Below are 23,486 nucleotides of genomic sequence, written 5' to 3'. Positions count from 1 at the left end.
CATTGTTATCACATGCAAGTAAAATTATGTTGACAATAATTCAAAAATGGTTGTAGTAGTACATCAACAGGGAACTGCCAGAGATTCAAGCCAGATTCAGAAGAGGACATGTGATAAGGGATATCATTGCTGATGTCAGATAGATCTTGGCTGAAAGCAGAGAATACCAGAAAGATGTTTATCTGTGTCTTATTAACTGTGCAAGGCATTTGACTATGTGGGCCATAATAAATTATATATAACATTGGGAAGAATGGAAATTCCAGAACACTTAATTGTGCTTATGAGAAATCTGTACATAGACTAAGAGGCAATTGTTCAAACAGAATGAGGGGATACTGCACGGGTTAAAGTCAGGAAAGGTGTGCATCAGGGTCGTATCGTTTCACCAGACTCATTCAATCTATATGCTGAGCAAATAATGCAAGAAGCTGGACTCTATGAAGAAGAACGTGGCATCAAGATTGAAGACTCACTAACTGCTTGCGATGCTCAGATGATATAACCTTGCTTGCTGAAAGTGTGGAAGACATGAAGCACTTACTGATGAAGATCAACACTTCAACATAAAGGAAACAAAACTCTTCACAACTGGAACAATAAGCAACATCATGATAAATGGAGAAAAGATTGAAGTTGTCAAGAATTTCATTTTACTTGGGTCCACAATCAACACCTATGAAAGCAGCAGTCAAGAAATCAGATGCTCTGTTGCACTGGGCAAATCTGCTTCAAAAGACTCTTTAAAATGTTGAAAAGCAAAGGTGTCACTTTGAGAACAAATGTGCTCCTGACGCAAGGCATGGAATTTCAAATGCCTCATATGTATGCGAAAACTGGACAATGAATGAGGAAGACCAAAGAAGAATTGAAGCCTTTGAATTATGGTGTTGACAAAGATTGTTGAATATACCATGGACTGCCAGAAGAATGACCAAATTTGTCTTGGAAGAAATACAGCCAGAATGTTTCTTAGAAGTGAGGATGGCGATACTTTGTCTCATTTACTTTGAGCATGTTATCAGGAGGGACCAGTCCCTGGAGAAGGACATAATGCTTGGTAAAGTAGAGAGTCATCGGAAGATAGGAAGACCCTCAGCAAGGTGAATTGAGACAGTGGCTCTAACATAGCAAAGATTGTGAAGATGGTGTCCGACTGCGCAGTATTTTGTTCTGTTTTACATAGGGTCACTATGAGTCAAAACTGACACGATAGCACCTAACAACAACTCTTAATAATCTAGTTAATTTAGGCCTCCATTCCTACGCTGTTCTTACCTTTATTATTGAGTGAACATCATATCTAATTATTCATTCAGACAGTTATTTCTGAGCACCCACTAAGTGTCAGGCATTATCCTAGGTGCTCGGGATGTAATGGTGAGCCAGAAGCTGACATGGGCCCTGCTTTCGTGGTCTTTGCAGGCTAATGGAGGAGACAGATATTAACAAAGTAATCATGCAAATAAAGGTATAATTATTGCTAGTGGTATGTGTTATGAAGAAAAGGAGCAGATTTCTTTACGAACCTTAAACAAAGGCACCTTTCCTCTCTGTTTACCCCGTAAACTGTGAATTCTTCAAGGGCAAGGGCCATGGCACCTCTATCTTTTGTCCCCAGCACCTAGCACAGTGCCTAGCAGTTTCTGGATCAGGGGATACATTACTAGAATTGAGTGATGGTGGCAAGTCTGCTGGGCCAGCAGCTAGTGATATTAGATGCAGAGAGCACTCGGGGACTAAGCCAGGCCACCTTATAACCACCATCACTGGCTGTTTCTGAGCCTGGCACAGGGATGGAAATATATGCCAGGAAGCAGAGGAAGCGGGGGGGATAAGAGGACCGAGAGCCGGGACAGAGACAACCAATGTTGTAAAATGGGTATAAAGTTTGGTATCAAACTGAATTTAAACACTGGCTCTGAACTTTACAATGGACTGAACATTGACTGGGCAAGTTGCTTAACCGTTCTAAGCCTCACTTTTCTTATCCCTAAGAAGAAAATGATAGAACTGAGGGTTAAAATATGTTAATTCATGTCTGTTTCGCCCACTGAAACCCTGAGATGAGTTGAAGGAGATTGCTGCAGGATGGTGTTGGGTGCATTTTCAAAAGAAGGGGGCAATGTTGTGCTAATTTCTGTTACTGACAGTTCATTTTCCAAGGTAACAGCCTAACAAGTCCTGGGGCCAATTAGTGTAAGAGAAACAATTGATCGTGGTTCTCAGGGAGTGCAGCCTACCGCCACCTCAGTGGTTTGGCAGTGTACTGAGGTAAATGCTGCACAGCATTAAATGGGAAATAATTGTGTAGACACAGCTAGAAATTGCAAGGCACTGCGTTACTCTCAGAGCTTCTGATTTAAGTAGAAAGGTCTGGCAGAAATAGGAGAATGAAAGGATTTGCTATCTTGCATTAAAAGCAGAGCAGAGCTGGAAGGGACAAGTCCTGCCCCCTCATTTTGCAGGTGGGGAAATTGAGGCTCATTCAAGGAGCAGAGCTGGAACAAGAAACCTAGGCTTTAGTTTAGAGTCAGTTTCTTTTCATCCTTGTCCCATCACTGCCTTCTCCTAGCAAACTCATTAAACAAAGGGATTGGGAGATAAAACTGAGAAGATGACAAGCAACTTAGATAACAGATTCTTTGAGCTGGAGGACAACTGTCCTTCATGAAGTACCACCACGCCAGGCAGTATGCCAGGAAGTTTACAAGCATGATCTTATTCCTTCTAACCTCAATCTAATGAAGTTATGTTGTTGTTGTTAGGTGCTGTCAAGTCGATTTTGACTCATAGTGAGCTCATGTGAAAGAGTAGAACTGTCCCATAGGGTTTTCTATATGGATGCAGATTGCCAGGTCTTCCTTCCACGGAGCCCCTGGGTGAGTTTGAATTGCCAACCATGTGGTTAACAACTGAGCACTTAACCGCTTGTGGCCACCAGGGCTCCTTAATGAAGTTATAGATAAGGAAATTGAGAGAACCTATGTAAGTTGTCCAAAGTTATACAAATATTATGTAAGGGATCTGGATTTCAGATGCTGACCTGTGCCTATCTTAGTTATCTAGTGTTGCTATAATAGAAATATAATGTAATAGAAATGGGATGGCTTTAACAAAGAGAAGTTTATTCTCTCATAGTCCAATAGGCTAGAAGTCCAAATTCAGGGCGCCGGCTCCAGGGGAAGGCTTTCTCTCTCTGTCAGCTCTGGAGGAAGGTCCTTGTCATCAGTCTTTCCTTTGTCTGGGAGCATCTCAGCGCAGGAACCTCAGGTCCAAAGGACATGCTCTGCTCCCACCACTACTTTCTTGGTGGTATGAGGTCACCACATCTGCTTACTTCTCTCTTTTATACCCCAAAAGAGATTGGTTTAAGACACTATCTAATCTTGTAGAGCTCATCAATATAACTACCACTAATTCATCTCATTACATCATAGTGATAGGATTTACAACACATAGGGAAGTCACATCAGATGACAAAATGGTGGACGATCGTATAGTACTGGGAACCATGGCCTAGCCAAGTTGACAGATATTCTGGGGGGACATAATTCAATCCATGATACTATCCAAAGCCGTTTCTTTCTTCAGCACCCCATTGTCTTAGTAAAATGGATCCTAGAAGCCATTATCTACTACCACTGCCATCGCCACCATTGCCTCCTCATTTTCAGCTCATTTTACAAATGAAGACATTAGGACCTAGAGCCCAAGCCTTCTCCTTCCTAGTCTAGCCTTCTTTCCACTGGCTGCCTTTTACTTTACTTTTTTCTGCGTTTCTGTCTGGCATGCAAGACTTCACTGTGACCAAGGCAGAGGTTAATTTCCAGACTGGTTACAACACAAAAAGTAATTTTCCATTAAATATAATGACCTGGCTTCTGCAGTGACTTGTGGCAAAACATGCTGTTTCATTTCCATTCATCCACACTCATTTGCCTACTTGCTATAATAATTTTACACCGTAAGCTATAATGTTGAAATCATTGGTTACATTACTAAACACCTACAATGGTTATTAGCGTTCTTCATGCAGAAAGAAACAAATAAAAATAAGAATTTTAGGAGAATAAAAATACAGACCGTTAAAGTCCATTCAAAATTGTATCAAGTACACAGAGGCTCGTGGGGCCTAAAGGCAGTAGTCTCTGGCAGCAATCCAGGTTCTACCTTATCAACTGTGTGACCTGGGGCAAGTTACTTAACCCCTCTGTGTCTCAGTGGCCTCAACTGTAAAAGTAGGGAAAATTACATGTATGGCTGTTGAGTGGGTGACATAAATGGGGGTTCTATGTGTGGAGTGCCTACCACAATGCCTAGCACATAGTAGGTGCTCTCTGAATAGTACCTTTTTTTTAGTATAATGAAAATGAATTCTGAATTCTTATACATATTTGGAGAATCATCCAAGTTTGAGGTTTTTATTTCCCAGAGATTCAGGAGTATAAATTGTGCCCGTATTTATTCAACCTGAACTTTTTAAAATGTTGTTGCAAATAGAAAGACATTGGCTGATGTTTATTCAGGCTGGCCATGGGATGCAGGAAGGAACAAAGGAAGCTGGAAGCTCAAAGAACCTCCTTAATGTTGTGGACCAGTGGTTGCCTGAGGTGGACTTGATAAGGGTCTTTTGTCTGCAGCCTACTTTCTTTTAAGTCTTTCAAGTGTTCAGTGCCTTGGTTTCTCCGTTTATCAGGGAAAGCAAGAAGGAGTGGGAGGTAGAGAAAAGGGGCATGCTAAGATTTAATATCTTTTCTAGAACTTCTTATCATGAAATGTTCAAACACAGAAAATTTCAAAGGATCATTCCGAAATTTAACCTTTTGCCTTATTCGCTTTGTCTGTCTGCTGACTCTGTCTCTCTCTCTCTCTAGATAGGTTAATAGATGAATAGTTTGACATATAGGTAGCTAGGTAATGGATAGCTACATTAGGTGTGCGCATTACCATGGAGGTTTCATTGCTTCCAGGCCCTCTCTGTGAACGGGGCTAGGAAATACATTTTTTAACTTAGGAGTTCACATTGATATTTACAATTCAAATTTAATGTTACAGGGTTATATCTTAACTTTTATTTTATATTTGTTTCTCTTTTGCTGATTATCTTGCTTCCTAATAACTGTGTGTGTATATATATATATATATATATATATATATATATATATATATATATATATATATATATATGGAAACCCTGGTGGCATAAGTGGCTAAGACTTTGGCTGCTAAATAAAAGGTCGGCAGTTCAAATCCACCAGGTACTCCTTAGAAAGCCTGTGGGGCAGTTCTACTCTGTCCTATAGGGTCACTGTGAGTCGGAATTGACTCAATGGCAACAAGTTTGGTTTTGGTTTGGTGTATGTGTGTGTGTGTGTATATATATACACACACACACACACACATATATATATATTTGGTTTATTCTAATATATAACCAAAGTAATTTCAAAATTACAATTCTGAAATTAATTATAACTAAGAATAAATCAGGCGTAGACTTTAGTGCCGATGAGACTTGCTAAAAGCCCAGGACAGCCTTGTACTAGCTGTTTGATCCTGGGCAAGTTACTTCTTTCTGAGGCTAAGATACAGATAATGGTGACTACTTATTACTCAGAAATCTCTTGGTTGCGACTGATATGAAACTCAACTCAGTCTTAAACAACAAGAGGAATTTACTGACTTATATCACTGAAAACTAGGTTTCCTGGAAATGACAGAAGAAGGCAGGTTCTCAGATGACGTCATAAAGTTGGAGACTCACTCTCTCTCTCTCAGCTTCCCAGGTAACTTGGTTCCCCAGTAGGTTCTCCTTCTCACCACCTTTAGCCACCCCAAGACTATTATCTGTCAGCTCCAAGGAGGACCCCATCCTGAGAGAACCCTGCTTGGTGATTGAATACTGTATAATGTAGTCATTAGATTGAGACTCTTCAACCTGGTTGTTTGGGAAAAGAACTAAAGTGACAAAAACTTGCCGTATACCAGATACACTCTTAGACACTTTATATGGCATGCCTCATATTCCTATAAGGAAGTGATCATTCCTATTTTACAGATGAAGAAACTGAGACTCAGTGAGATAAAATTACTTGCCCATGGCCACAAAGCTGAGGTTCAGATGCTTTTGTCACACTGCATCATGCCTTTTGGAAATGGAGACGGACTGCACGACATACAGACTAAACGTGTAGCAGAAAAAGCGCCTCCTCCCCTTACTGCCCCCGACACACATACTGCCTGGCTTTTGAGGGTGGAGCCACGTCATGTTCATCTCAGTATCTCCAGGGCCTAGTGTATGTTGGTACTAAAGGGCTTTTTGAGATGAATGTGTGTCGAATGAGAGTGGACAGCTAGTCCAGCCTGTTACCAACTGTGTTATGCTGTTCCCACATCCTTGGTCCTGGGAAGTGGAATTGTGATTGATCCCCAGTGCTAGAAAATTAGGGCTTTACATTGAAGGCAGTTTTCTTGTTTAAGGCCATTTTTACTTCTCCTGAGCGAAATCTGCATCCTTGTCACTTTGGTGATTGCCCGTTGATTTAGCACACCTGGCTCCATTTTGCCTGTTAGACAAGTTCAAGCCCAAATCATAATCTGGGATGCTCTCGGCTAGTTAACTAGTTCACCTCCCTATTTTTAGGCAAGGACTTCACATTCATCTTTCCAGATCTGTGTGTTTATAACATGTGTTTAGAAAGCTACTAAGAAGAAGCTATATTGTGTAGTTGTTGCCTTATTATAAAATTAAAAAGGAATTAAAGAAATGTTGAGAGCAAAAGGAGCCCTGGTGGCACAGTGGTTAAGAGCTTGGCTGCTCACCAAAAGGTCGGCAGTTGGAATCCATCAGCCACTCCTTGGAAACCCTATGGGGCAGTTCTGCTCTGTCCTATAGGGTCCCTCTGAGTTGGAATTGACTCGATGGCAACAGGTTTGGCTTCAAGTTTGGTGAGAGCAAAAAAGGACATTAGCATTTCCCAAATGCAGCCTCCTTGTTTTAACAGGTGAGGAAACAAAGGCTGAAGCAAGACAGACATTGAATCCACAGGGCTCAGGGAAGAGAGCTGGACCCAGGATGCCACCAACAGATTTACTCATTCAGATACTCATATAAAAATATGTACAGAGTAAAATGAGACTAAAGGGGCACACCAGCCCAGGAGCAAGGACTAGAAGGCAGGAGGGGATAGGAAAGCTGTTAATAGAGAACTCAAGGTTGAGAAGGGAGAGTGTTGACATGTCATGGGGTTGTTAACCAATGTCTTAAAACAATATGTGTAATAACTGTTTAATGAGAAACTAGTTTGTTCTGTAAACCTTCATCTAAAGTACAAGACAGAAATTCAAAAAAATACGTGTATAGAACTGTTTCTATGTCAGGCACTGTACCTGACACCTAGGATAAAAAAGGTGCGAAAAAATAAGATTCTTGAGGCCCTCCTGGAACTAACTCTGGTGGTAGAGATAGGCACTGGTCAGCCAATCATCCGGAGACATAATGGCAAACTGAGAAATGCCCTGCATGGAAGAGTACAAGAAACTAAGAGGACTTGTGACATGGGGACTTGGTCTGTGTTAGAAAGGGAAGGTTTAAGAGGGAAGAGACATCTGTGCTAAGGTGTGAGGAAGGAGAAAGGGTTGAACTTTCTAGGCAGATAGAACCCAAACCAGTTGCTATCAAGTCAATTCTGACTCATGGCCACACCATGTGTGTTAGAGTAGAACTGTGCTCCGTAGTTTTCAATGGCTGATTTTTCAGAAGTAGATCACCAGGCCATTCTTCTGGAGTGCCTCTGGGGGGTCGAATCGCCAACCTTTTGGTTAGCAGATGAGTAGGTTAACTGTTATGCCATCCAGGGACTCCAGCAGACGGAACAATGTGCAAAAATCTGAGGTGGGAGGGAGCATGGGACATTGGAGGGACTGGAAAATGGCCAGGGCGGGGGAGCATGAAAGCAAGCAGGACAGTGGTGAGAGATCCTGGGCAGGTGGGCAGAGGCCAATCCACACTGCAGGGCTTTGCAGGCCTTGGTAAGTGTCATGGATTGAATTATGTACCCCCCTCCAAAATGTGTGTATCAATTGGGCTGGACCACGATTCCTGGTATTGCGTGATTTTCCTATATGTTTTAAATTCTGCCTCTACAATGTTAATGAGGGAGGATGGGTGGCAGTTGTGTTAGTGAGGCAGGACTCGACCTATAGGATTCCATTGTGTTTTGAGGCAACCTCTTGAGATATAAAAGATAGAAGCAAGCGTATAGACAGGGGGACCTCATACCTCCAAGAAAGCAGCACCAGGAGCAGGGTATGTCCTTTGGACCCGGGGTCCCTGCATCTGAGAAGCTCCTTGACCAGGGGAAGATTGAGGACAAGGACCTTCCTCCAGAGCTGACAGAGAGAGAAAGCCTTCTCCTGGAGATGATGCCCTGAATTTGGACTATTAGCCTACTTTACTGTGAGGAAATAAATTTTGCTTTGTTAAAGCCATCCACTTGTGGTATTTCTGTTACAGCAGCACTAGATGACTAAGACAGTGAGAATGTCGGTCTGTATCCTAAAAGCAATGGAAAGCCTTGGATGTGTTTTAAATAATAGAGAGCTGTGTTCAAATTTGCCAGATTTTTTTCTCCCTCACTTCGCACTGTGGTGTGACTATCAGAGCAGCGGCAGCATAAGGAGGTGAGTAGGGACTTAGGCTACTGTGTTAATCCAGGCAGGAAAAAACTGCTGTGTGACTAGGCTTCTGGTGGTGGGGATGGGGAGGAATGGACAGAGGAGAAGGTGTTTAGGAGGTGGAATTAACAAGAATTGGTTAGGGAGGGTTGAGAATAAGGGAGGCTAATGGGCTCAAGGAGGACTTGTACTGTCCCAAGCACTTCGCATATGTTAACTCATTCATCCTCATAACAGCACCGTGGTGGAGGTTCCATGATTGTCTCCATTTTACATGTAGAAAACCAGTAGCCCAGGAAAGTATCAGTTACCCTACACTTTTGTCAACGCTGGGTATCATCTGCTTTTTTTGATTTAATACGGGAAAATGATGTCTCACGTATATCTGGTATGTTTTATGTGAATCATTTTAATATTGCCAACAATCTTTGAGTTCCTTATCGTTCTTCTTCTTATATGAAAGGAGAAAATGAGGCTCAGGAAGTTAGAGTGACGTGCCCAAAGCGGCTCATGGTCGCTTAGATTTTAGAAATGGTACAGCTTAGGTATGAATTGCATTCTCTTTGGCTACAGAGTCCATATTCTTTCTTGGGATGTCACACTGCCTCTTCAGCTGGAAACTAGGTTGTTTGGAACTTAGGTCTTGTCCTTGACTCAGACCTTCTATAAGATCCCAGGATGCCAACCCAGGGAAGAATTCACTCTGACCTGCTCCATTTAGCATTTGATGATGGGGTGCCTGGGGGTTGGTGCAGAGGTTGCCTCCCAGCCTCTCTGGCACTGTGATGCAGCAACCGCATCCAAAAATATGTTAGAAAAGAGAAAGGCATTTATAATGAGCCTAGGCCTCCCTTTGTCTTACGAGGTTTTAACTACTGTAATTGCTTGTAGTGTGAAGTAGTATATTTTTCATGTATCTATTTTTACTGTGTGTCTGTCTGCTTATCTGCTTTTTGTTTTGTTTTGCTTTTTTTTTTTTTTTTGTTGTTGTTGTTAACTCATTTGAATCCTGGGGGGTATTTTTCTTGTGAATCGTATTGCCTGGGGAAAACACACATTCTCATGCACACACATACCCGTACACAATAATCATATGAAAGCTAAATAGGGTAGAATTTATTCTTTAAAAAAAAAGCTAATGGTAAAGTCTGCAGCAGATGACTTTCTAATCCATACTGTATTTAATTGGCTGTATTGAACCATACTACAAATTAAGTCTTCTCTGTAATTTATTCTGTCAGATGGTAGCCCTCCAAACACTTTGGTACTTCGTTTAAGCATTGGTAAATGGCTCATGGAAATGCTAAGAAAAAAGATTTAATGACAATCAGATAAGAAACCCTATGTTCATAGAATGAATCAATCTATGTGAAATGTTGTGAATTAACCTGATTCATTCATTCAGTGAACATTTATTGAGCACCTAGCTTGTGAGTGCACATCCTCAGATGTCCTGGCCCTTCCTTCCTTCCCTCTTTCCCTCCTTCCCTTCCTCCCTCCCTCCCTTTCTTCCTTCCTTCATCCCTCCCTCGCTCCCTTCCTCCCTTCAGCAAACATAATTTAGCACTTATTGTTCACAGGGAGTATTACTAGGGACTGGGATAAGACCGAGGAGAACCAGACATGGATCTTTCTCTCAAGGAACTAACCTCCCCAGAGTGGGTAGAAAACTTGTGCACAGATACTCACCACAATGCCCTGGTCCCAGGACCTAGATGTCTTTGCACACTCAGTTCTTTCTGCCTGGAATGCCCTTTCCCCCTTATTTGCTGGAGATTGCCCATTTATGATGGAGTCCCTGGGTGGCACAAATGGTTAAGCGCTCGGCTACTAACCAAAAGATTGGTGGTTCAAATCCACCCAGAGGCACCTTCAAGAAAGGCCTGACAGTCTACTTCTGAAAGATCATAGCCATAGAATGCAGTTCTACTCTGAAACACCTCAGGTTGCCATGAATCAGAAAAGACTCAACAGCAACTGGCTTGATTTTTTTTGTTTGTTTCCCATTTATGCTTCAAGACTCAGTTCAAGGTCACCACCTTTGTCAAGTCTATCCAGTATCTGTCCCTCATTCCTGCTCTAAGTTAATATAGCAGCCTGTGCACACCTTTAATATAAAGCTTTTTATAAAGTCATGCATCGCGTAATGTCCATAATACTTTCTGTGAAACAGGACATTATGTGATTCGGACATTGTGCGAATACCATATTACCTATAGGCAGTCTCCAGGTTATGAACATCCAACTTAAATACAACCTGTAGTTACAAACCAACCCCCATAAAGTCTATTGTATTAAAAATTCGAGGTACGTACAGTGGTTCATAATAACAAATGGCCGCTACTTTGCAACACACCAAAACATTATTATTATTACTGTATTAGATGTTTTAGTGTATATGGAAGTGTTTCTTTAATGTTTTTTATAAAATTCACCACTACACACCTGGTAGTGCAATTGCTTTGTATACAAAAAACATAAGATACACGTACACGTGTTGCATGTGGGAAGATGTGTGTTCACTACATCTGGTCATCTGGTTGCATCCACTATGACTCGTTCTCCAATCAGAATTTCTGAACTTAGGTTGCTCAGACCAACCTTATGTGGCTCATGATTGCATTATTCTTCAAAGGGACTGTGTTTTAATCATCTGGGCAAATGTAACCCAGTATTCTCTGATTGCTCCTCTATTGCCCCAGGACAACCTGTGGTGCCACAGGAACTCCCCACAGAACCACTCCTGGTGTGAACCAGTCCTTATCTCCTGTGGCCAAAATGTGCCCCTGGGCTTCACATCTCTTTTCTTGCCTTGGCCACTTCCACAGATTCCACAGATTGCCTAGCTCCTGAGAATAAGCTTCCAGGTCCTGTGGTCTTGACCTTTTTCTTTGCGATCCCCGCAGTTGACCTTTACCCTAATCCCTTTGAGCTATGACTGTCTTTGACCTGCCAGAATCAGGACAACCTCAGTTCTACCTCCTTACCCAGGTTTCCCCTTTTCTTGCTTTCCTCATCCCACCTTGTCAGGGGATCATGGTTTTGTTGTTGGAATAGGGAGCCAAGCACCTAAAGCCAGAAGACCTTGAGTCTACATAATCTGGTTTAGATTTTTCAATGCTTTGCCATTCTGGGTATTGACTGACAATGCCTGGGTTTAGTAGGGGTTCTGCCAGTACTCTTCCTTATCCTCAGTTTCTTCATCAATAAACCCAAAGTGCTGACCCATTTGATATTACAGGCTCCTTCTGGCCCCAGCTGTCTTTGATTCTACTGATAAAATCTACTTGAAGACATGGAGTAATTTTGAGGTTCAGTGAACAAGTATTTGTAAGATGCTCTAAGTTGCTAAGATGAAAATGTTAATACAGCCATGAGAGTTGCATGATTTTAATGTATTTGTATTTCTAAGGATCTATATTATGCCTGCATGGTAGAAGGTGGAGACATACCCCTTCTCTGACTCTCGTTTCCAAACGAATGAGGTACTTTAAGAGCAATCTTTATTTAACATGTCATAAAATCAACTATGGGAAAAGATAATATCACAACTATCTTTAAGCACTTCACACACACAGAGCTGCGCTTTGGGAGGCAATATTAGATATCATCCAGTGTTAAAAGTGTTTTGATTTTAAAACACTTAATCAGGATTCAGATACATTAAAACCTCTGCATCTGCTGTCTTGCATGGTAGGTGATATTTTCCCATCGCACAATCATCTCTAAATCTAATTCCGCCAGGAAGACTTCTAATCGCAGTTTAATTTTAGAGCAATATTCCACTTGGCAATCAATAAAGCACTGTCGTCAAACTTTGATTTAATAGGAGACGTGGATAACATTCTTCGCATTATGCACAAAGAGAAATACTTTCAAGAAAGCTAGAGAAGAACACCTTTGTCTCTCACTTTCCTCTGCTGCATACCATTTGAGCACACAAAAGCCTATAAATCAATACTCCGTGTTGTGTGAATATAAATCTCATCAATTTTGCATCATTAACGCCATGAAAAAGCTACTGCTCTTTGAGCAATTTTCCTCTGCTAGCTAAATATGTCTTCTTAATAAAACAAGGATAAGTGGATTCTGATTATTTTACTAACAAACACTTCCTTCTTCAACTTTATTTGTGTCAAAATCCAATAGAATTATACAGTTGTCTTATTGCTATTTGAGGGGTTAGGATACCACTGCCTAAGCTTGATGGGCAGTGGGCAATCTAGATGGGCCAGGAAGCCAAAGGGATAACCCAGAGTTGTCAGAGAGGTTAGTAAATGTTCAGACTCTGGAACGTTAAGGTAAGGCAGCAAATAGAAATGATTCATAAGGTCAGAAACCTGGAGAGATGGCAACAGACTGGGAAATGAATGTTTCAGAAGGTGACGGCAAGGGACCCAGAACTGAGGTGATGAACATCATGATACCCCAGGGCCCACTATCCCAGGAGCCTGGCTGTGTGGTGCAAGGTTAAAGGATCTGGAAAGCCAGGACAAGATCTTGGAGAAATCTAACCCTGGTGGCACTCAGCTGCTAACCAAAAGGTCAATGGTTCAAACCCATGAGCAATTCCACAAGAGAAAGATGTAGCGGTCTACTTCCGTAAAGATTACAGCTTTGGAAACCCTTTGGGACAGTAATACTCTGTCTATAGGGTCTCTGTAAGTCAAAATTGACTCAATGACAATGGGTTTTTTAGTCCAGGAATTTCAAACATTGTCATAAATAAGTTTCCCTTATGTTACATTTCTCCTTTCCTCCATGGGCTCAGTAATGAGGGGAAGATTTGGTCCACCAAAAAATTACATTCATGACGTAATCATTCACTGTCTTAGTTGGATTATTTCAACCCCATAACTAATTGCCAGTGAAAGAGTCTGCTCAAATATGAACTAAGGAGTATAACAATAAAACCTGATATAATTTCAGATAAACTTGGCATTTTCATTTGCTTGTGCACTGAAATGTTCAGCCTTGTTAGGAATAACTATACAATTTCTGTTTAGTTTTTGAAATGTTGTCAGTTTTTCCTGGCCTCTTTTTATTACTCTTAATGAACCCTGTGGAAACCTTGGTGGCGTAGTGGTTAAGTGCTATGGCTGCTAACCAAGAGCTCGGCAGTTTGAATCCACCAAGTGCTCCTTGGAAACTGTGGGGCAGTTCTACTCTGTTCTATGAGTTGGAACCAACTTGATGGCAACAGGTTTTTTGGCTTTTAATGATCCCTACAGATCCAGGGCTTTGGGTCCGACCCACTCATCTGACAGATGAAGAAACTGAGGTCCAGAGAGGTACAGTGACTGCCTTGTGTTCACACAGTGGGGTAGAATTCAAGCCTCCGTACACCCAGTATAAAGAAAAAACCTTTATAATGACTTTAAATACATCATATAGAACCCGGATGTACATTTAAACTTTTACAGCGTACTGTTTGATGAGGATTGATTTATGTGGGTTTAATGTAAAGAAATGCCTTTATTTGTTGAAGCTCAGATTATAAAGGCAGAAAGGTGAGTTTCAAAATATTTTCAAATTATTGATAATCAATCGCAGTTTATTTTATTTAAATATCTATGATCCAGGTACAGTGTACAGTGTAAGGTGCTAGGATGACAGAGATGAGGAAGACAGAGCCTGGTGGGGAAGATATACAAGGAGTCGGGCAAATAGAGAAGGAAAAGCCATGGAAGCAGGAAGCCCAGGGAGCTATGTGCAATGAATCCATCGGGCGTGTCAGTATCACTAGAGTACAAAGTTCTATAGAAACACAAAGAAGGGAGGAATTATTTCTGCAGAAAAAGGAAAGGCAAGCCTTATTCAAGAAAGGTTTCCCAGACATGGTGCTACTTCAAATAGTTTTTGAAAGAGCAGTAGGATTTGGGTAAGTGAATAAAAGAAGAATGGGCATTGCAGAAGGAGATACTAACCCATCCAAAGGCTTAGAAATAGGTGTAGCCTCATCTCTCACCCAAATGGTAACTTAGGGGGAAATAGAGACAGATATTTCTTCCTCAAGATAACTCTTATCACCATCTGCCAGAAAAGTTTTGCAATAACCATACAAATCTATGGTACCATGAATATAAATTGTGCCCCCTGGAGCTGTGCAGTATACACCCTGCACCATGGCAAGCAGAGGCACTGGGTATGTAAAGTGTGAAGTCAAGCCAGAAGTTAGGCTGTGTCATAAAGAAAGATCTAGCAAAGCCCGCACTACTGAATTTGACTGGTTCTGGCAAGCTGAATGAAGCCCTTGCTGCAAACGTTCACTCAGTGTATGAGCAGTCCTGTTTATCTCTCTGGTCACAGCATTAAGACTATGGAGGGAAGATTCCATTTCTCAAGGGCAGGCACAGCTCTTTTCCCTCCCATCTGGACCGAACAGCTTTTCCAAAACGCTTCGGGCTTGTTCTCACACATAGCGGAAACACGTCTCTTACTGATCAACGGCTCAAAGGGAACGTCCCATAAAACATGCTTTTCCTTTTGTCTCTGATAGGCCCTTCAGCATCACCATGCTGTTCACGAAATTTCCTACATTGCAAAGGACATCACAGACCACCGGGCCTTTGGATATGTTTGTGGGAAAGAAGGGAATCACAGATTTGTGGCTATAAAAACAGCCCAGGCGGTAAGTATTCCACCCAAGGAGGGTGTCTTTTCTTTTCACTTTAGGGGACAACACAGTGACTCTGTTGGTCTTGGAAGGCCCACTCTGATAGTATGAGCAAGAGGTGTGCCACCACTAAAAACTGAAAAAATGAACAACCTTGGAGCAAGAAAATATGCTCATACCCATCCATTTTTTTTTTTCCTAATGGCTAATTATTTCCCTTTCAGATTAAACTGGATGGAGGCACAGTATACAAATAAGTTTCCTTGTGTTCCTAGCCTCATTTAAAAAGAAAATAAGAGAAAACAAATAGCGTTTTCCAGCAGGCTTACCCTAATTTTATTGTATTCAAAATTACTAATAAATAAAAGCAATGCCTTTTATACTTATGGTTATTATGAATTTGCAAATATAATTAGTTGAAGAAATGAACTTTAGCCTAGATACAATTTGCTAAACAAGGTAGAATTAATTAAGGATGGAATGCTTTCAGTTTAATGGAAAAACGAATGGCTGCAGTTTGTAGCCGGCAAAAACAAAAATTGGTTGCTACAGCTCAGTAAGGTTCCCTTATTAATACACTTACCACCTTTAACTCCAGGCTGAACCCGTTATTCTGGACTTGCGAGATCTCTTTCAACTCATTTATGAACTGAAGCAAAGAGAAGAATTGGAAAAAAAGGCACAAAAGGATAAGCAGTGCGAGCAAGCTGTTTACCAGGTATACCTGTGAATTTATCCTGGTGCCACAGAAGATTGGGGGTTAAAATAAACAGATGTGAAAACTGCCAATCAGGGCTTCTCCTCCTGCTGCCAAGAAGAAATAAACAAAGATGAAAGGTTCCTGTGTAAATTACAGGCACCCAAAGCAAGCCATTAGACATGATCCCTTATTCTCTGAGACTCTAGACATTCTGGAGAAAGTGAAGTCTTTAATCCAGAGGAAGATTTCAGGGGAGGAGTGCTAAACAAACACAATTGCTTTGCTTTTGCTGTTGGTAGCAATGGGGATGGTGGCGCTGGGGACGGAGGGAGAGCTACAAGGGTTTTGCCTTTTTCTGTGTGTTTTCTACCTTAATGACCCCTCAGGCTAGCCTACCCAAAGCTGGATTCTTTGCTGTCCTGTGATTTCTGAATACAGTCTCACATCTCTTTCTTTATATCCTCTGCCCTTCACACCCCCGTCTCTCACTCTGTGGTTAGACAATTTTGGAAGAGGATGTTGAAGACCCTGTATACCAGGTAATTTCTGAAACAGGTCGGGTTTTAAGTTCAGAAATGGCTAGGCCTGAGACACAGCCACCCTGTCAGAGACCTGAAGAATCTGCTGGCTGCGGAGCCAGGAGAGGGACCGTGATTATTTCTGAGGGTGAGGTCTGCCAGCCCCTCCAGGACCGAATTTCCATAAAAACCGAACAGAAGTTTGGCCAGCACCAGTAACAGGGGATTTGGAGATATGCCTCTCTCTTCTTGCCCCTGCCTCAGCCCCCTCCACAATCTGTAAAAGTTTGATCCCAGAGCTGAATGTTTTCAAGAGCCTCTTGAATATTCTGAGTTCATTAGCGAGAGAGTGAATAATGAGGAGGCTTCTCTGAGTTAAGAGCTGGAGACTGGGACTGACATTTTGGCGACATTTTAATACAAACCCAGAGGATGGTTTGTAAGTTTTAGAAAGGCTATGAGAAGAAGTCTGTGGACCCCGATTAGCCAGGCTGACCCTCAGATTACCATTATGCCACAGGGGCTGTTGTGAGGAGGCAAAGGGTGAACCCAGAGACCCCTCTGCAGACCCAGAACATTCTCTGGATTCTCTTCAAGGGCCGTGGCCTCTCTTAGGTTCAAATCTGTGCTCTGTTCAAGCAGAAATGCAGAAAGAAGAGGAAGCCTCTTGTCTTAGTCACCTAGTGCTGCTATAACAGAAATACCGCAAGTGGACAGCTTTAACAAAGAGAAGTTTATTTTCTCACAGTAAAGTAGGCTAGAAGTCCAAATTCAGGACATCAGCTCCAGGGGAAGGCTTTCTCTCTCTGTCGGCCTTCTCATCAATCTTCCCCGGGCTGGGAGCTTCACTTCACAGGGAAAAAAAAAAAAAAAATTTTTTTTTTACCTAGGTGCAAAGGACGCGCTCTGCTCCTGGCGCTCCTTTCTTGGTGGTATGAGGTCCCCCTGTCTCTCTGCTCACTTCTGTCTTTTATATCTCAAGAGATCACCTCAAGATACAATCCAATCTTGTAGGTTGAGTCCTGCCTCACTAACACAACTGCTGCCCATCCTCCCTCATTAACATCATAGAGGCAGGTTTACAGCACATAGGAAAATCAGACAATACCTGGAATCATGGCCCAGCTAATTGATAACACACATTTTGGGGGGACATTATGTATATATGAAGTGAATGCATATTTTCCCACAGAAAGCTGAGACTGTTATGATGAAAGTAAAGTAATATGGATAGCTTGAACTTGAAGAAGTTTTTGGTGTATATGGCAAGGAAAAGTCAAAGATGCACTTAATGAAAGTCCCTTGCTTTAGGATCCGGAGGGGTGAGGATACATACGTTTATAATATGAGCTCAGCGCCTGACTTACTGGCTCACAGAGAATAAAGAATATTGTCGTTTTTGAAATGTTCGGATACTTTAGCAGCTGAAACATGCACATGGAAAATGTGATTTTCAGTATTTGAAACTGAGAATAAGGTGATATTTATGGGATGAGGAAGTTGGGGGCTTCCAAGCACTTCAGGGTTGTCTCAGAACTTTGAACGTTGGGGTACAAAAGAAGGGGAAAGCTGTAACCCAGAGTTTACTGGGAATCCCAAGTTCCTAGCTGATATCATTGTGATTCAGCGATACCAGCACGTTCAGACTTTGCTGAGATCAATGCCATTGAATGAAGAGGTGCTGTCTCCAGAGAGATCTGCAGGGGCCCATGTAGCCATCGCTAAAGGGCTGACCATCAGACCTTTGGGGCTATTCTGTAAAAAAAGCACCAATGTGCAAGCCACATTTTGTTGTTTCAGCAATCCAGTGGTCTCTTTAAGGCGTTGTCTCTTGTGTCTGTTTCTTTAATGCTCACTGTGATTCGTATCTTGAATTCCAAATGCTTGTTTTCCTCTTTCTTTTTCACCTCTGACCTGTCCTCTCGGGCTGCTCCTGTAATAGTACATTGTGTTCGAGGCTGGACACGAGCCAATCCGTGATCCCGAAACAGAAGAAAACATTTATCAGGTATAGAATTGCTTGCCTCTCTTACCGCTGCACCACTACCAGCAAGTGCACTGAAGGGTCATAAGAATTAATTAGTCTGTCTTTAGATGGCACACATAGCGGTTTTAGGCACTCCAGGCTTGCTAAAACGCCTTTGCCTGAACTGGCTTCTACTTCCCCTGCAATTTACCAGGTTTTTTTTTTTTTTTTTTTTTAATTTACCAAGATTTTTCATGCTTTGTTGTTGAAATGTTTAGTGGCCAGTTGGGTAAAGTGTTTTCCTTTGTGATAGCTCTTAACTGTTTTAAGTAGACACAAAAACCAAACATTCTATTTTACAGAAGTGATACATTGAAGGGTTGTGGTCCATATGCAGTGGGGTCACTCATCTCTCAAGATAATTTGCTCATGAAATTTCCTTAAAAAGTCAACTCCACTACTGAGAAATAAAGTGCAAATTCAAGAATGCTATTTGAAAACAACTTTGGGAATGTTAACTGAGTAAAATAAAGAACAGCTAGCAGCTATTCCTTCCAAAGATAAGGTAAATTGATATTCTGAATTGTCTACTATATGTAGAACACTGAACATACTTTTTAACTCATTTAATCTCACAAAAATGCTGTCAGGTAGGTTTTTAAATCCCATTTTTATCTGGAAACTGAGGCTCAGAGAATTTGAACAGCTTCCTTGGGGTTGTACAACAATTCAGAGGTAGGTTTCAAACCAGGGGCTCCCCTGAAGGCAGAGCCCAAGCCCTACCCATCCTGCGTTTCCATCCAACCTTTGAGCAGTGGCAGCAGAACAGCACCTCAGACAAATAGGATGGCCTCTGGTTTCTCAGTAATTGGAATATGAATCCTAACTTGAAATGTAAACATTATGGAAGAAGAAAAAATTTGACATGTGATTTTAATTTTCATAATTAGTTGTGTGGTCTACTACTACTCTTACTGCTTATAGTGTAAACCACCAGTTGTTGCTGGGTCGATGCTGACTCATGGTGACCCTATGTTTGTCAGAGTAGAACTGTGCTCCATAGGGTTTTCAATGACTAATTTTTCAGAAGTAAATCACCAGGTACCAAGGTACCTCTGGGTAGACTTGAACCTCCAACCTTTTGGTCAGCAGCCAAGCACACTAACAGTTTGTACCACCCAGGGACTCTACTTGCAGTCCAGTATTGTATAATTGAAGTAGAATGTATTTTCAGTTATCAAATACATGGAATTTCAGATAACCAAAATATAATTTTAGTTGTACCAACAACTCGATGGAAACCAGCCTTGTGGAACAATAATCTAAGCATTTCTATCCATTGGGTCCATCTGGATTCTAATCAAGTTTAAGGTTATGCTTTGAGGTTTTGTTTAAAGTCATCTCTTATGAAGTTTCCATTATAAAAAGTTATGTTTGTCTTCAGTGTCAGATTTTAAAGTACAACCTTGCAGTGTCTGAATATGAGGCCAAAGTAACCATTAACTAGTCATCCTACGAAGAGAGATAACCTTTAAAATAAAATTAGGCTTTTCAACATAAAAGGCTTCTGAATCCAGACTTAAGTTGTAGTTGGCAGGGTTCCCATCGTGGCACATGGGGGACTGGTGTGGTGGGGACAGCCTAGTATCCTGGGAAGAACGGCTTTGGGAGGGTAGAGAGCTGGGTTCTCGCTCTGGTTCTATCACCAGCTACTTGTGACTGTGTGGTAGCAGGCAAGGCATTTGCCCTCTGTGAGACTCAGTTTCCCCAGTTATAAAATAGGGGAATGATTTCTAATCTGCATGTTGTTGTGAGAAGGAAACAAAGTTATGTGTAGCTGCACCTTCTAAACCACCTAGTTGGTCTACAAATTAGAATGCCAGTAAGAGGCGTCATCTTGAGTCACAGAATGTAGAGCTTGGGTGTGCGGGTTCGAGATCTTAGTACAAGGACCAGCTCAGCCATTCATTCAGTTTGTCAACTTGCTTTCTCTCTCTGGGCCTCAGTTTACTCATCTGTAAAAAATGAGTGGATAAAACTGAAGGATCTCTCAAGCAAGGCTCTTCCCTGCTCTTTGCAATGAGTGTCTCACCATCGGACTCGGATTCTTCAGAGAAGCATTCTGGCTTCTCTGAGAAGACTGTGTGTGTGTCTTTGTGTTGCTAACATGTATTGAGTGCTGATTGTGGGCATGCTCTGTGACTGGGAGTTCACCTGCGTCATCTTACTATCTCTCACAGCTACCCTAGGTGGTTTGAGTCATTATTCCCACCTTACAGACAGAGAAAATGAGGCTCACCCAGATAAGGCATCCTGCCCAGGGCCGCAGAGCCAGCCGGGGATAGAACTGTCCTTCACACCTAGGTCTCTCTGACTCTGAAACCTGCACACCTAACTTTTGTAAATTAATAACTAAATTTATTTACATAAATAACTCAGATTATTATTCGAGGTTGTTGTCACCTCGGGATTCCCTGATTTTGAGCTTCACAATTAGATTCTGTGCCAGCCATCAAGTCACTCTCTAAAAATCACACTTGTCTGAATAGCTCTGACCCCTTGATCTTCCTGTTTGTCAGTCATTAACAGGAGGTGCTATTTAAGGGAATGAGTGTTTTATCACCTTCTGTTGGAAAGGCCTCTGGTCCTTTTCTCTGCTTAGCCAGTCCACCCGGGCACAATTTGCTTATTAACAAGAGATAAGCTCTTGGCCTGAAGGTAAGGGTGGGCTTTTCAGGAGCTGCCTTTAGGAGCCTCATTCTTCTTTTTTTAAAAAGGCCTAGAAGTATCCAATACATATTCCTTCTGAGTGAATTGCACTGCCCAGAATGGTCATAGATTTCATTCCCCTCTGATTTGTGGAATCAGGTAAACAGCCCTGGGACCTAATTCTTTAAACCGTTGCTGTGACCTTCGGCAAAGTACATAACCTTAGTATCTCATTGTCCGGGGCTATAAAATGGGGCTAATATATTACCTGCTCCTGGAAATGATGTGCAGATGTAAAGTGACAAGAAAAGCACTTGGTGCATAGTGGGTTCTGGGTAAATGTTAGTTCCCTTACTTCCTAATGTCTTCAATATCAGATGCTGTTTAAGACATTTTATGATGCTGTATTAAGTGAGGTAAAACATGACCTGCTTATCTCATCTTGTCAGAGAGCGTCACAGAGGGCTGCAGCCTGGCTTGACTTTACTCTTTATAACTCTAGCATAACAGGAGAGAAGCTACATAAATGTAGCTTCTCTTTGAGGATCAGTAGTCTCACTTCCCAAACTATATTGATAGTAATAATTGTCTTTCACTTTGCATACCAGAAAAAGTTATCTATTGTCTTTTTAAAATAATATAGAGCCTCACAGTACAAAGCGTTTTTATACATCACTTTATTTTGACCCTTCCGATAACAAAGTGAGAGAGGAAGAACAGCTATGATGACTGTCATTTTAAACATGAGAAAATCAAGTTCCCCCAGTTTGTGTGCTGTGCCCAAGGTCAGGGCTGCTGATGCTAAATCCAGTGTTCTTTAATACCGCTTCCTTCGCAAGCGAGATCTGAGCTTTCCAAGTGGGCATTATCCAAGTTCACTCATTCAGAAATCATCTTTAATTACCCAAGGTGTGTCAAGTATTCTTATTTTAAAATTATGAGTCTCTAATTCCACTGTCCTATAGGGTCGCTATGAGTCAGAATTGACTCGACGGCACTGGGTTTTTTTTTTCTATTTTCATGCCAGAGTCCCTAGGTGGTGCAAACAGTTAAGTGCTCAACTACTGGCCGATAGGTTAACAGTTCAAAACCACCCAGAAGTGCCTCAGAAGTCAGGCCTGGCGATCCGCTGCCAAAAGTTCACAACATTGAAAACTCTATGGAGCAGTTCTACTCTGCACATGATTCAGAACCGATTCAACAACAACTAACAACAAAAATCCTATGTCATCCAACACACCCTTGAACTGCCTCTCTATTAATTTTGTGATGATCTGAAAGTGTCTTCTGTATGTACAATGTGTAATGTACAGTTTGTAGAGTAGTTACATACGTATTAACCCATTCATTCCAAAAAGTAATTATTTATGGAGCACCTAGCACAGGACAGGCACATGGGGATACAGTAGTGGTCATGGCATGGTCCCCACCTCCAAGGAATTTATGGACAGTGCCTTAGATGCTCACGCAGCCAAATGAGGAAATGGTGGTAATTAAGAGAAGAAAGTGAGCTCTCTAGGTCACACAACCTGTGGTAGAGCCATGATTAGGAGTCAGGTCTCCATGTTGCATCCAGCCCAGAATTTAATCATTCTACAACATTATGTTACTAAAGTGGGTAAATGAATGGACCAGCTGAGCCAGAGGTGAGAGTTGGAACCTAACTTCTCTTTTGTCTTCATCCCTTAAGCATTTCTGCGAGTGTTTTGCCTCACGCACATGTGGTAAATGACTGGCGATTAGACGTTTTTTTTGATTAACTAGTATTTACAGAGCAAGTCCACTCTGTTTGCTGTACTGTATTAGCTTGCATGTTACCCTGATACTGGAAGCTATGCCACCAGAACTTCAAATACCAGCAAAGTCACCCATAATAGACAGGTTTTAGGGGAGCTTCCAGACTAATACAGGCTAGAAAGAAAGACCTGGTAACCTACTTTTGAAAATTAGCCAATGAAAACCCTATGAATCACAGCATAGTATTGTCCAGTATAGTGCTGGAAGATTAGCACCCTAGGTTGGAAGACACTCAGAACACACAGTGGCCCCAACAGTGGACTCAAGTATACCAACGATCGTGAAGATGGCACAGAATCAGGCACTGTTTTGTTCAGTTGTACATGGGGTTGCCATGAGCTGGAGTCAACTTAACGGCACCTAACAACAATGACACAACAGAGCAAGTGCGAGATGCTGGGGATACAAGGATAATAAAATATCCACCCTGTCCTCCATAAGCTTCCAGAGCAGTGGGACTGCAGGCTAGCAAAGAAACAGTTACAATGTGGTGTGATGACA

At 41.7% G+C, this 23,486-nt stretch overlaps 1 protein-coding gene across 1 annotated transcript in view; it reads left to right on the top strand.

Moving 5' to 3' along the window:
• Window positions 1-23,486, top strand: part of DAB1 (DAB adaptor protein 1) — a 474,069-nt gene that overhangs the window by 375,594 nt on the left and 74,989 nt on the right. Inside the window, exons 5-8 of the mRNA XM_049879376.1 lie at window positions 15,179-15,310; window positions 15,894-16,013; window positions 16,496-16,534; window positions 18,456-18,521. Of these exons, the coding sequence (XP_049735333.1) occupies window positions 15,179-15,310; window positions 15,894-16,013; window positions 16,496-16,534; window positions 18,456-18,521 (357 nt within the window). The remainder of the gene's footprint in view (window positions 1-15,178; window positions 15,311-15,893; window positions 16,014-16,495; window positions 16,535-18,455; window positions 18,522-23,486) is intronic.

Source organism: Elephas maximus, chromosome 3 (assembly GCF_024166365.1).
Source record: "Elephas maximus indicus isolate mEleMax1 chromosome 3, mEleMax1 primary haplotype, whole genome shotgun sequence".
Taxonomy (NCBI): domain Eukaryota; kingdom Metazoa; phylum Chordata; class Mammalia; order Proboscidea; family Elephantidae; genus Elephas; species Elephas maximus.
This window is presented reverse-complemented; position numbering and strand designations above follow the sequence as displayed.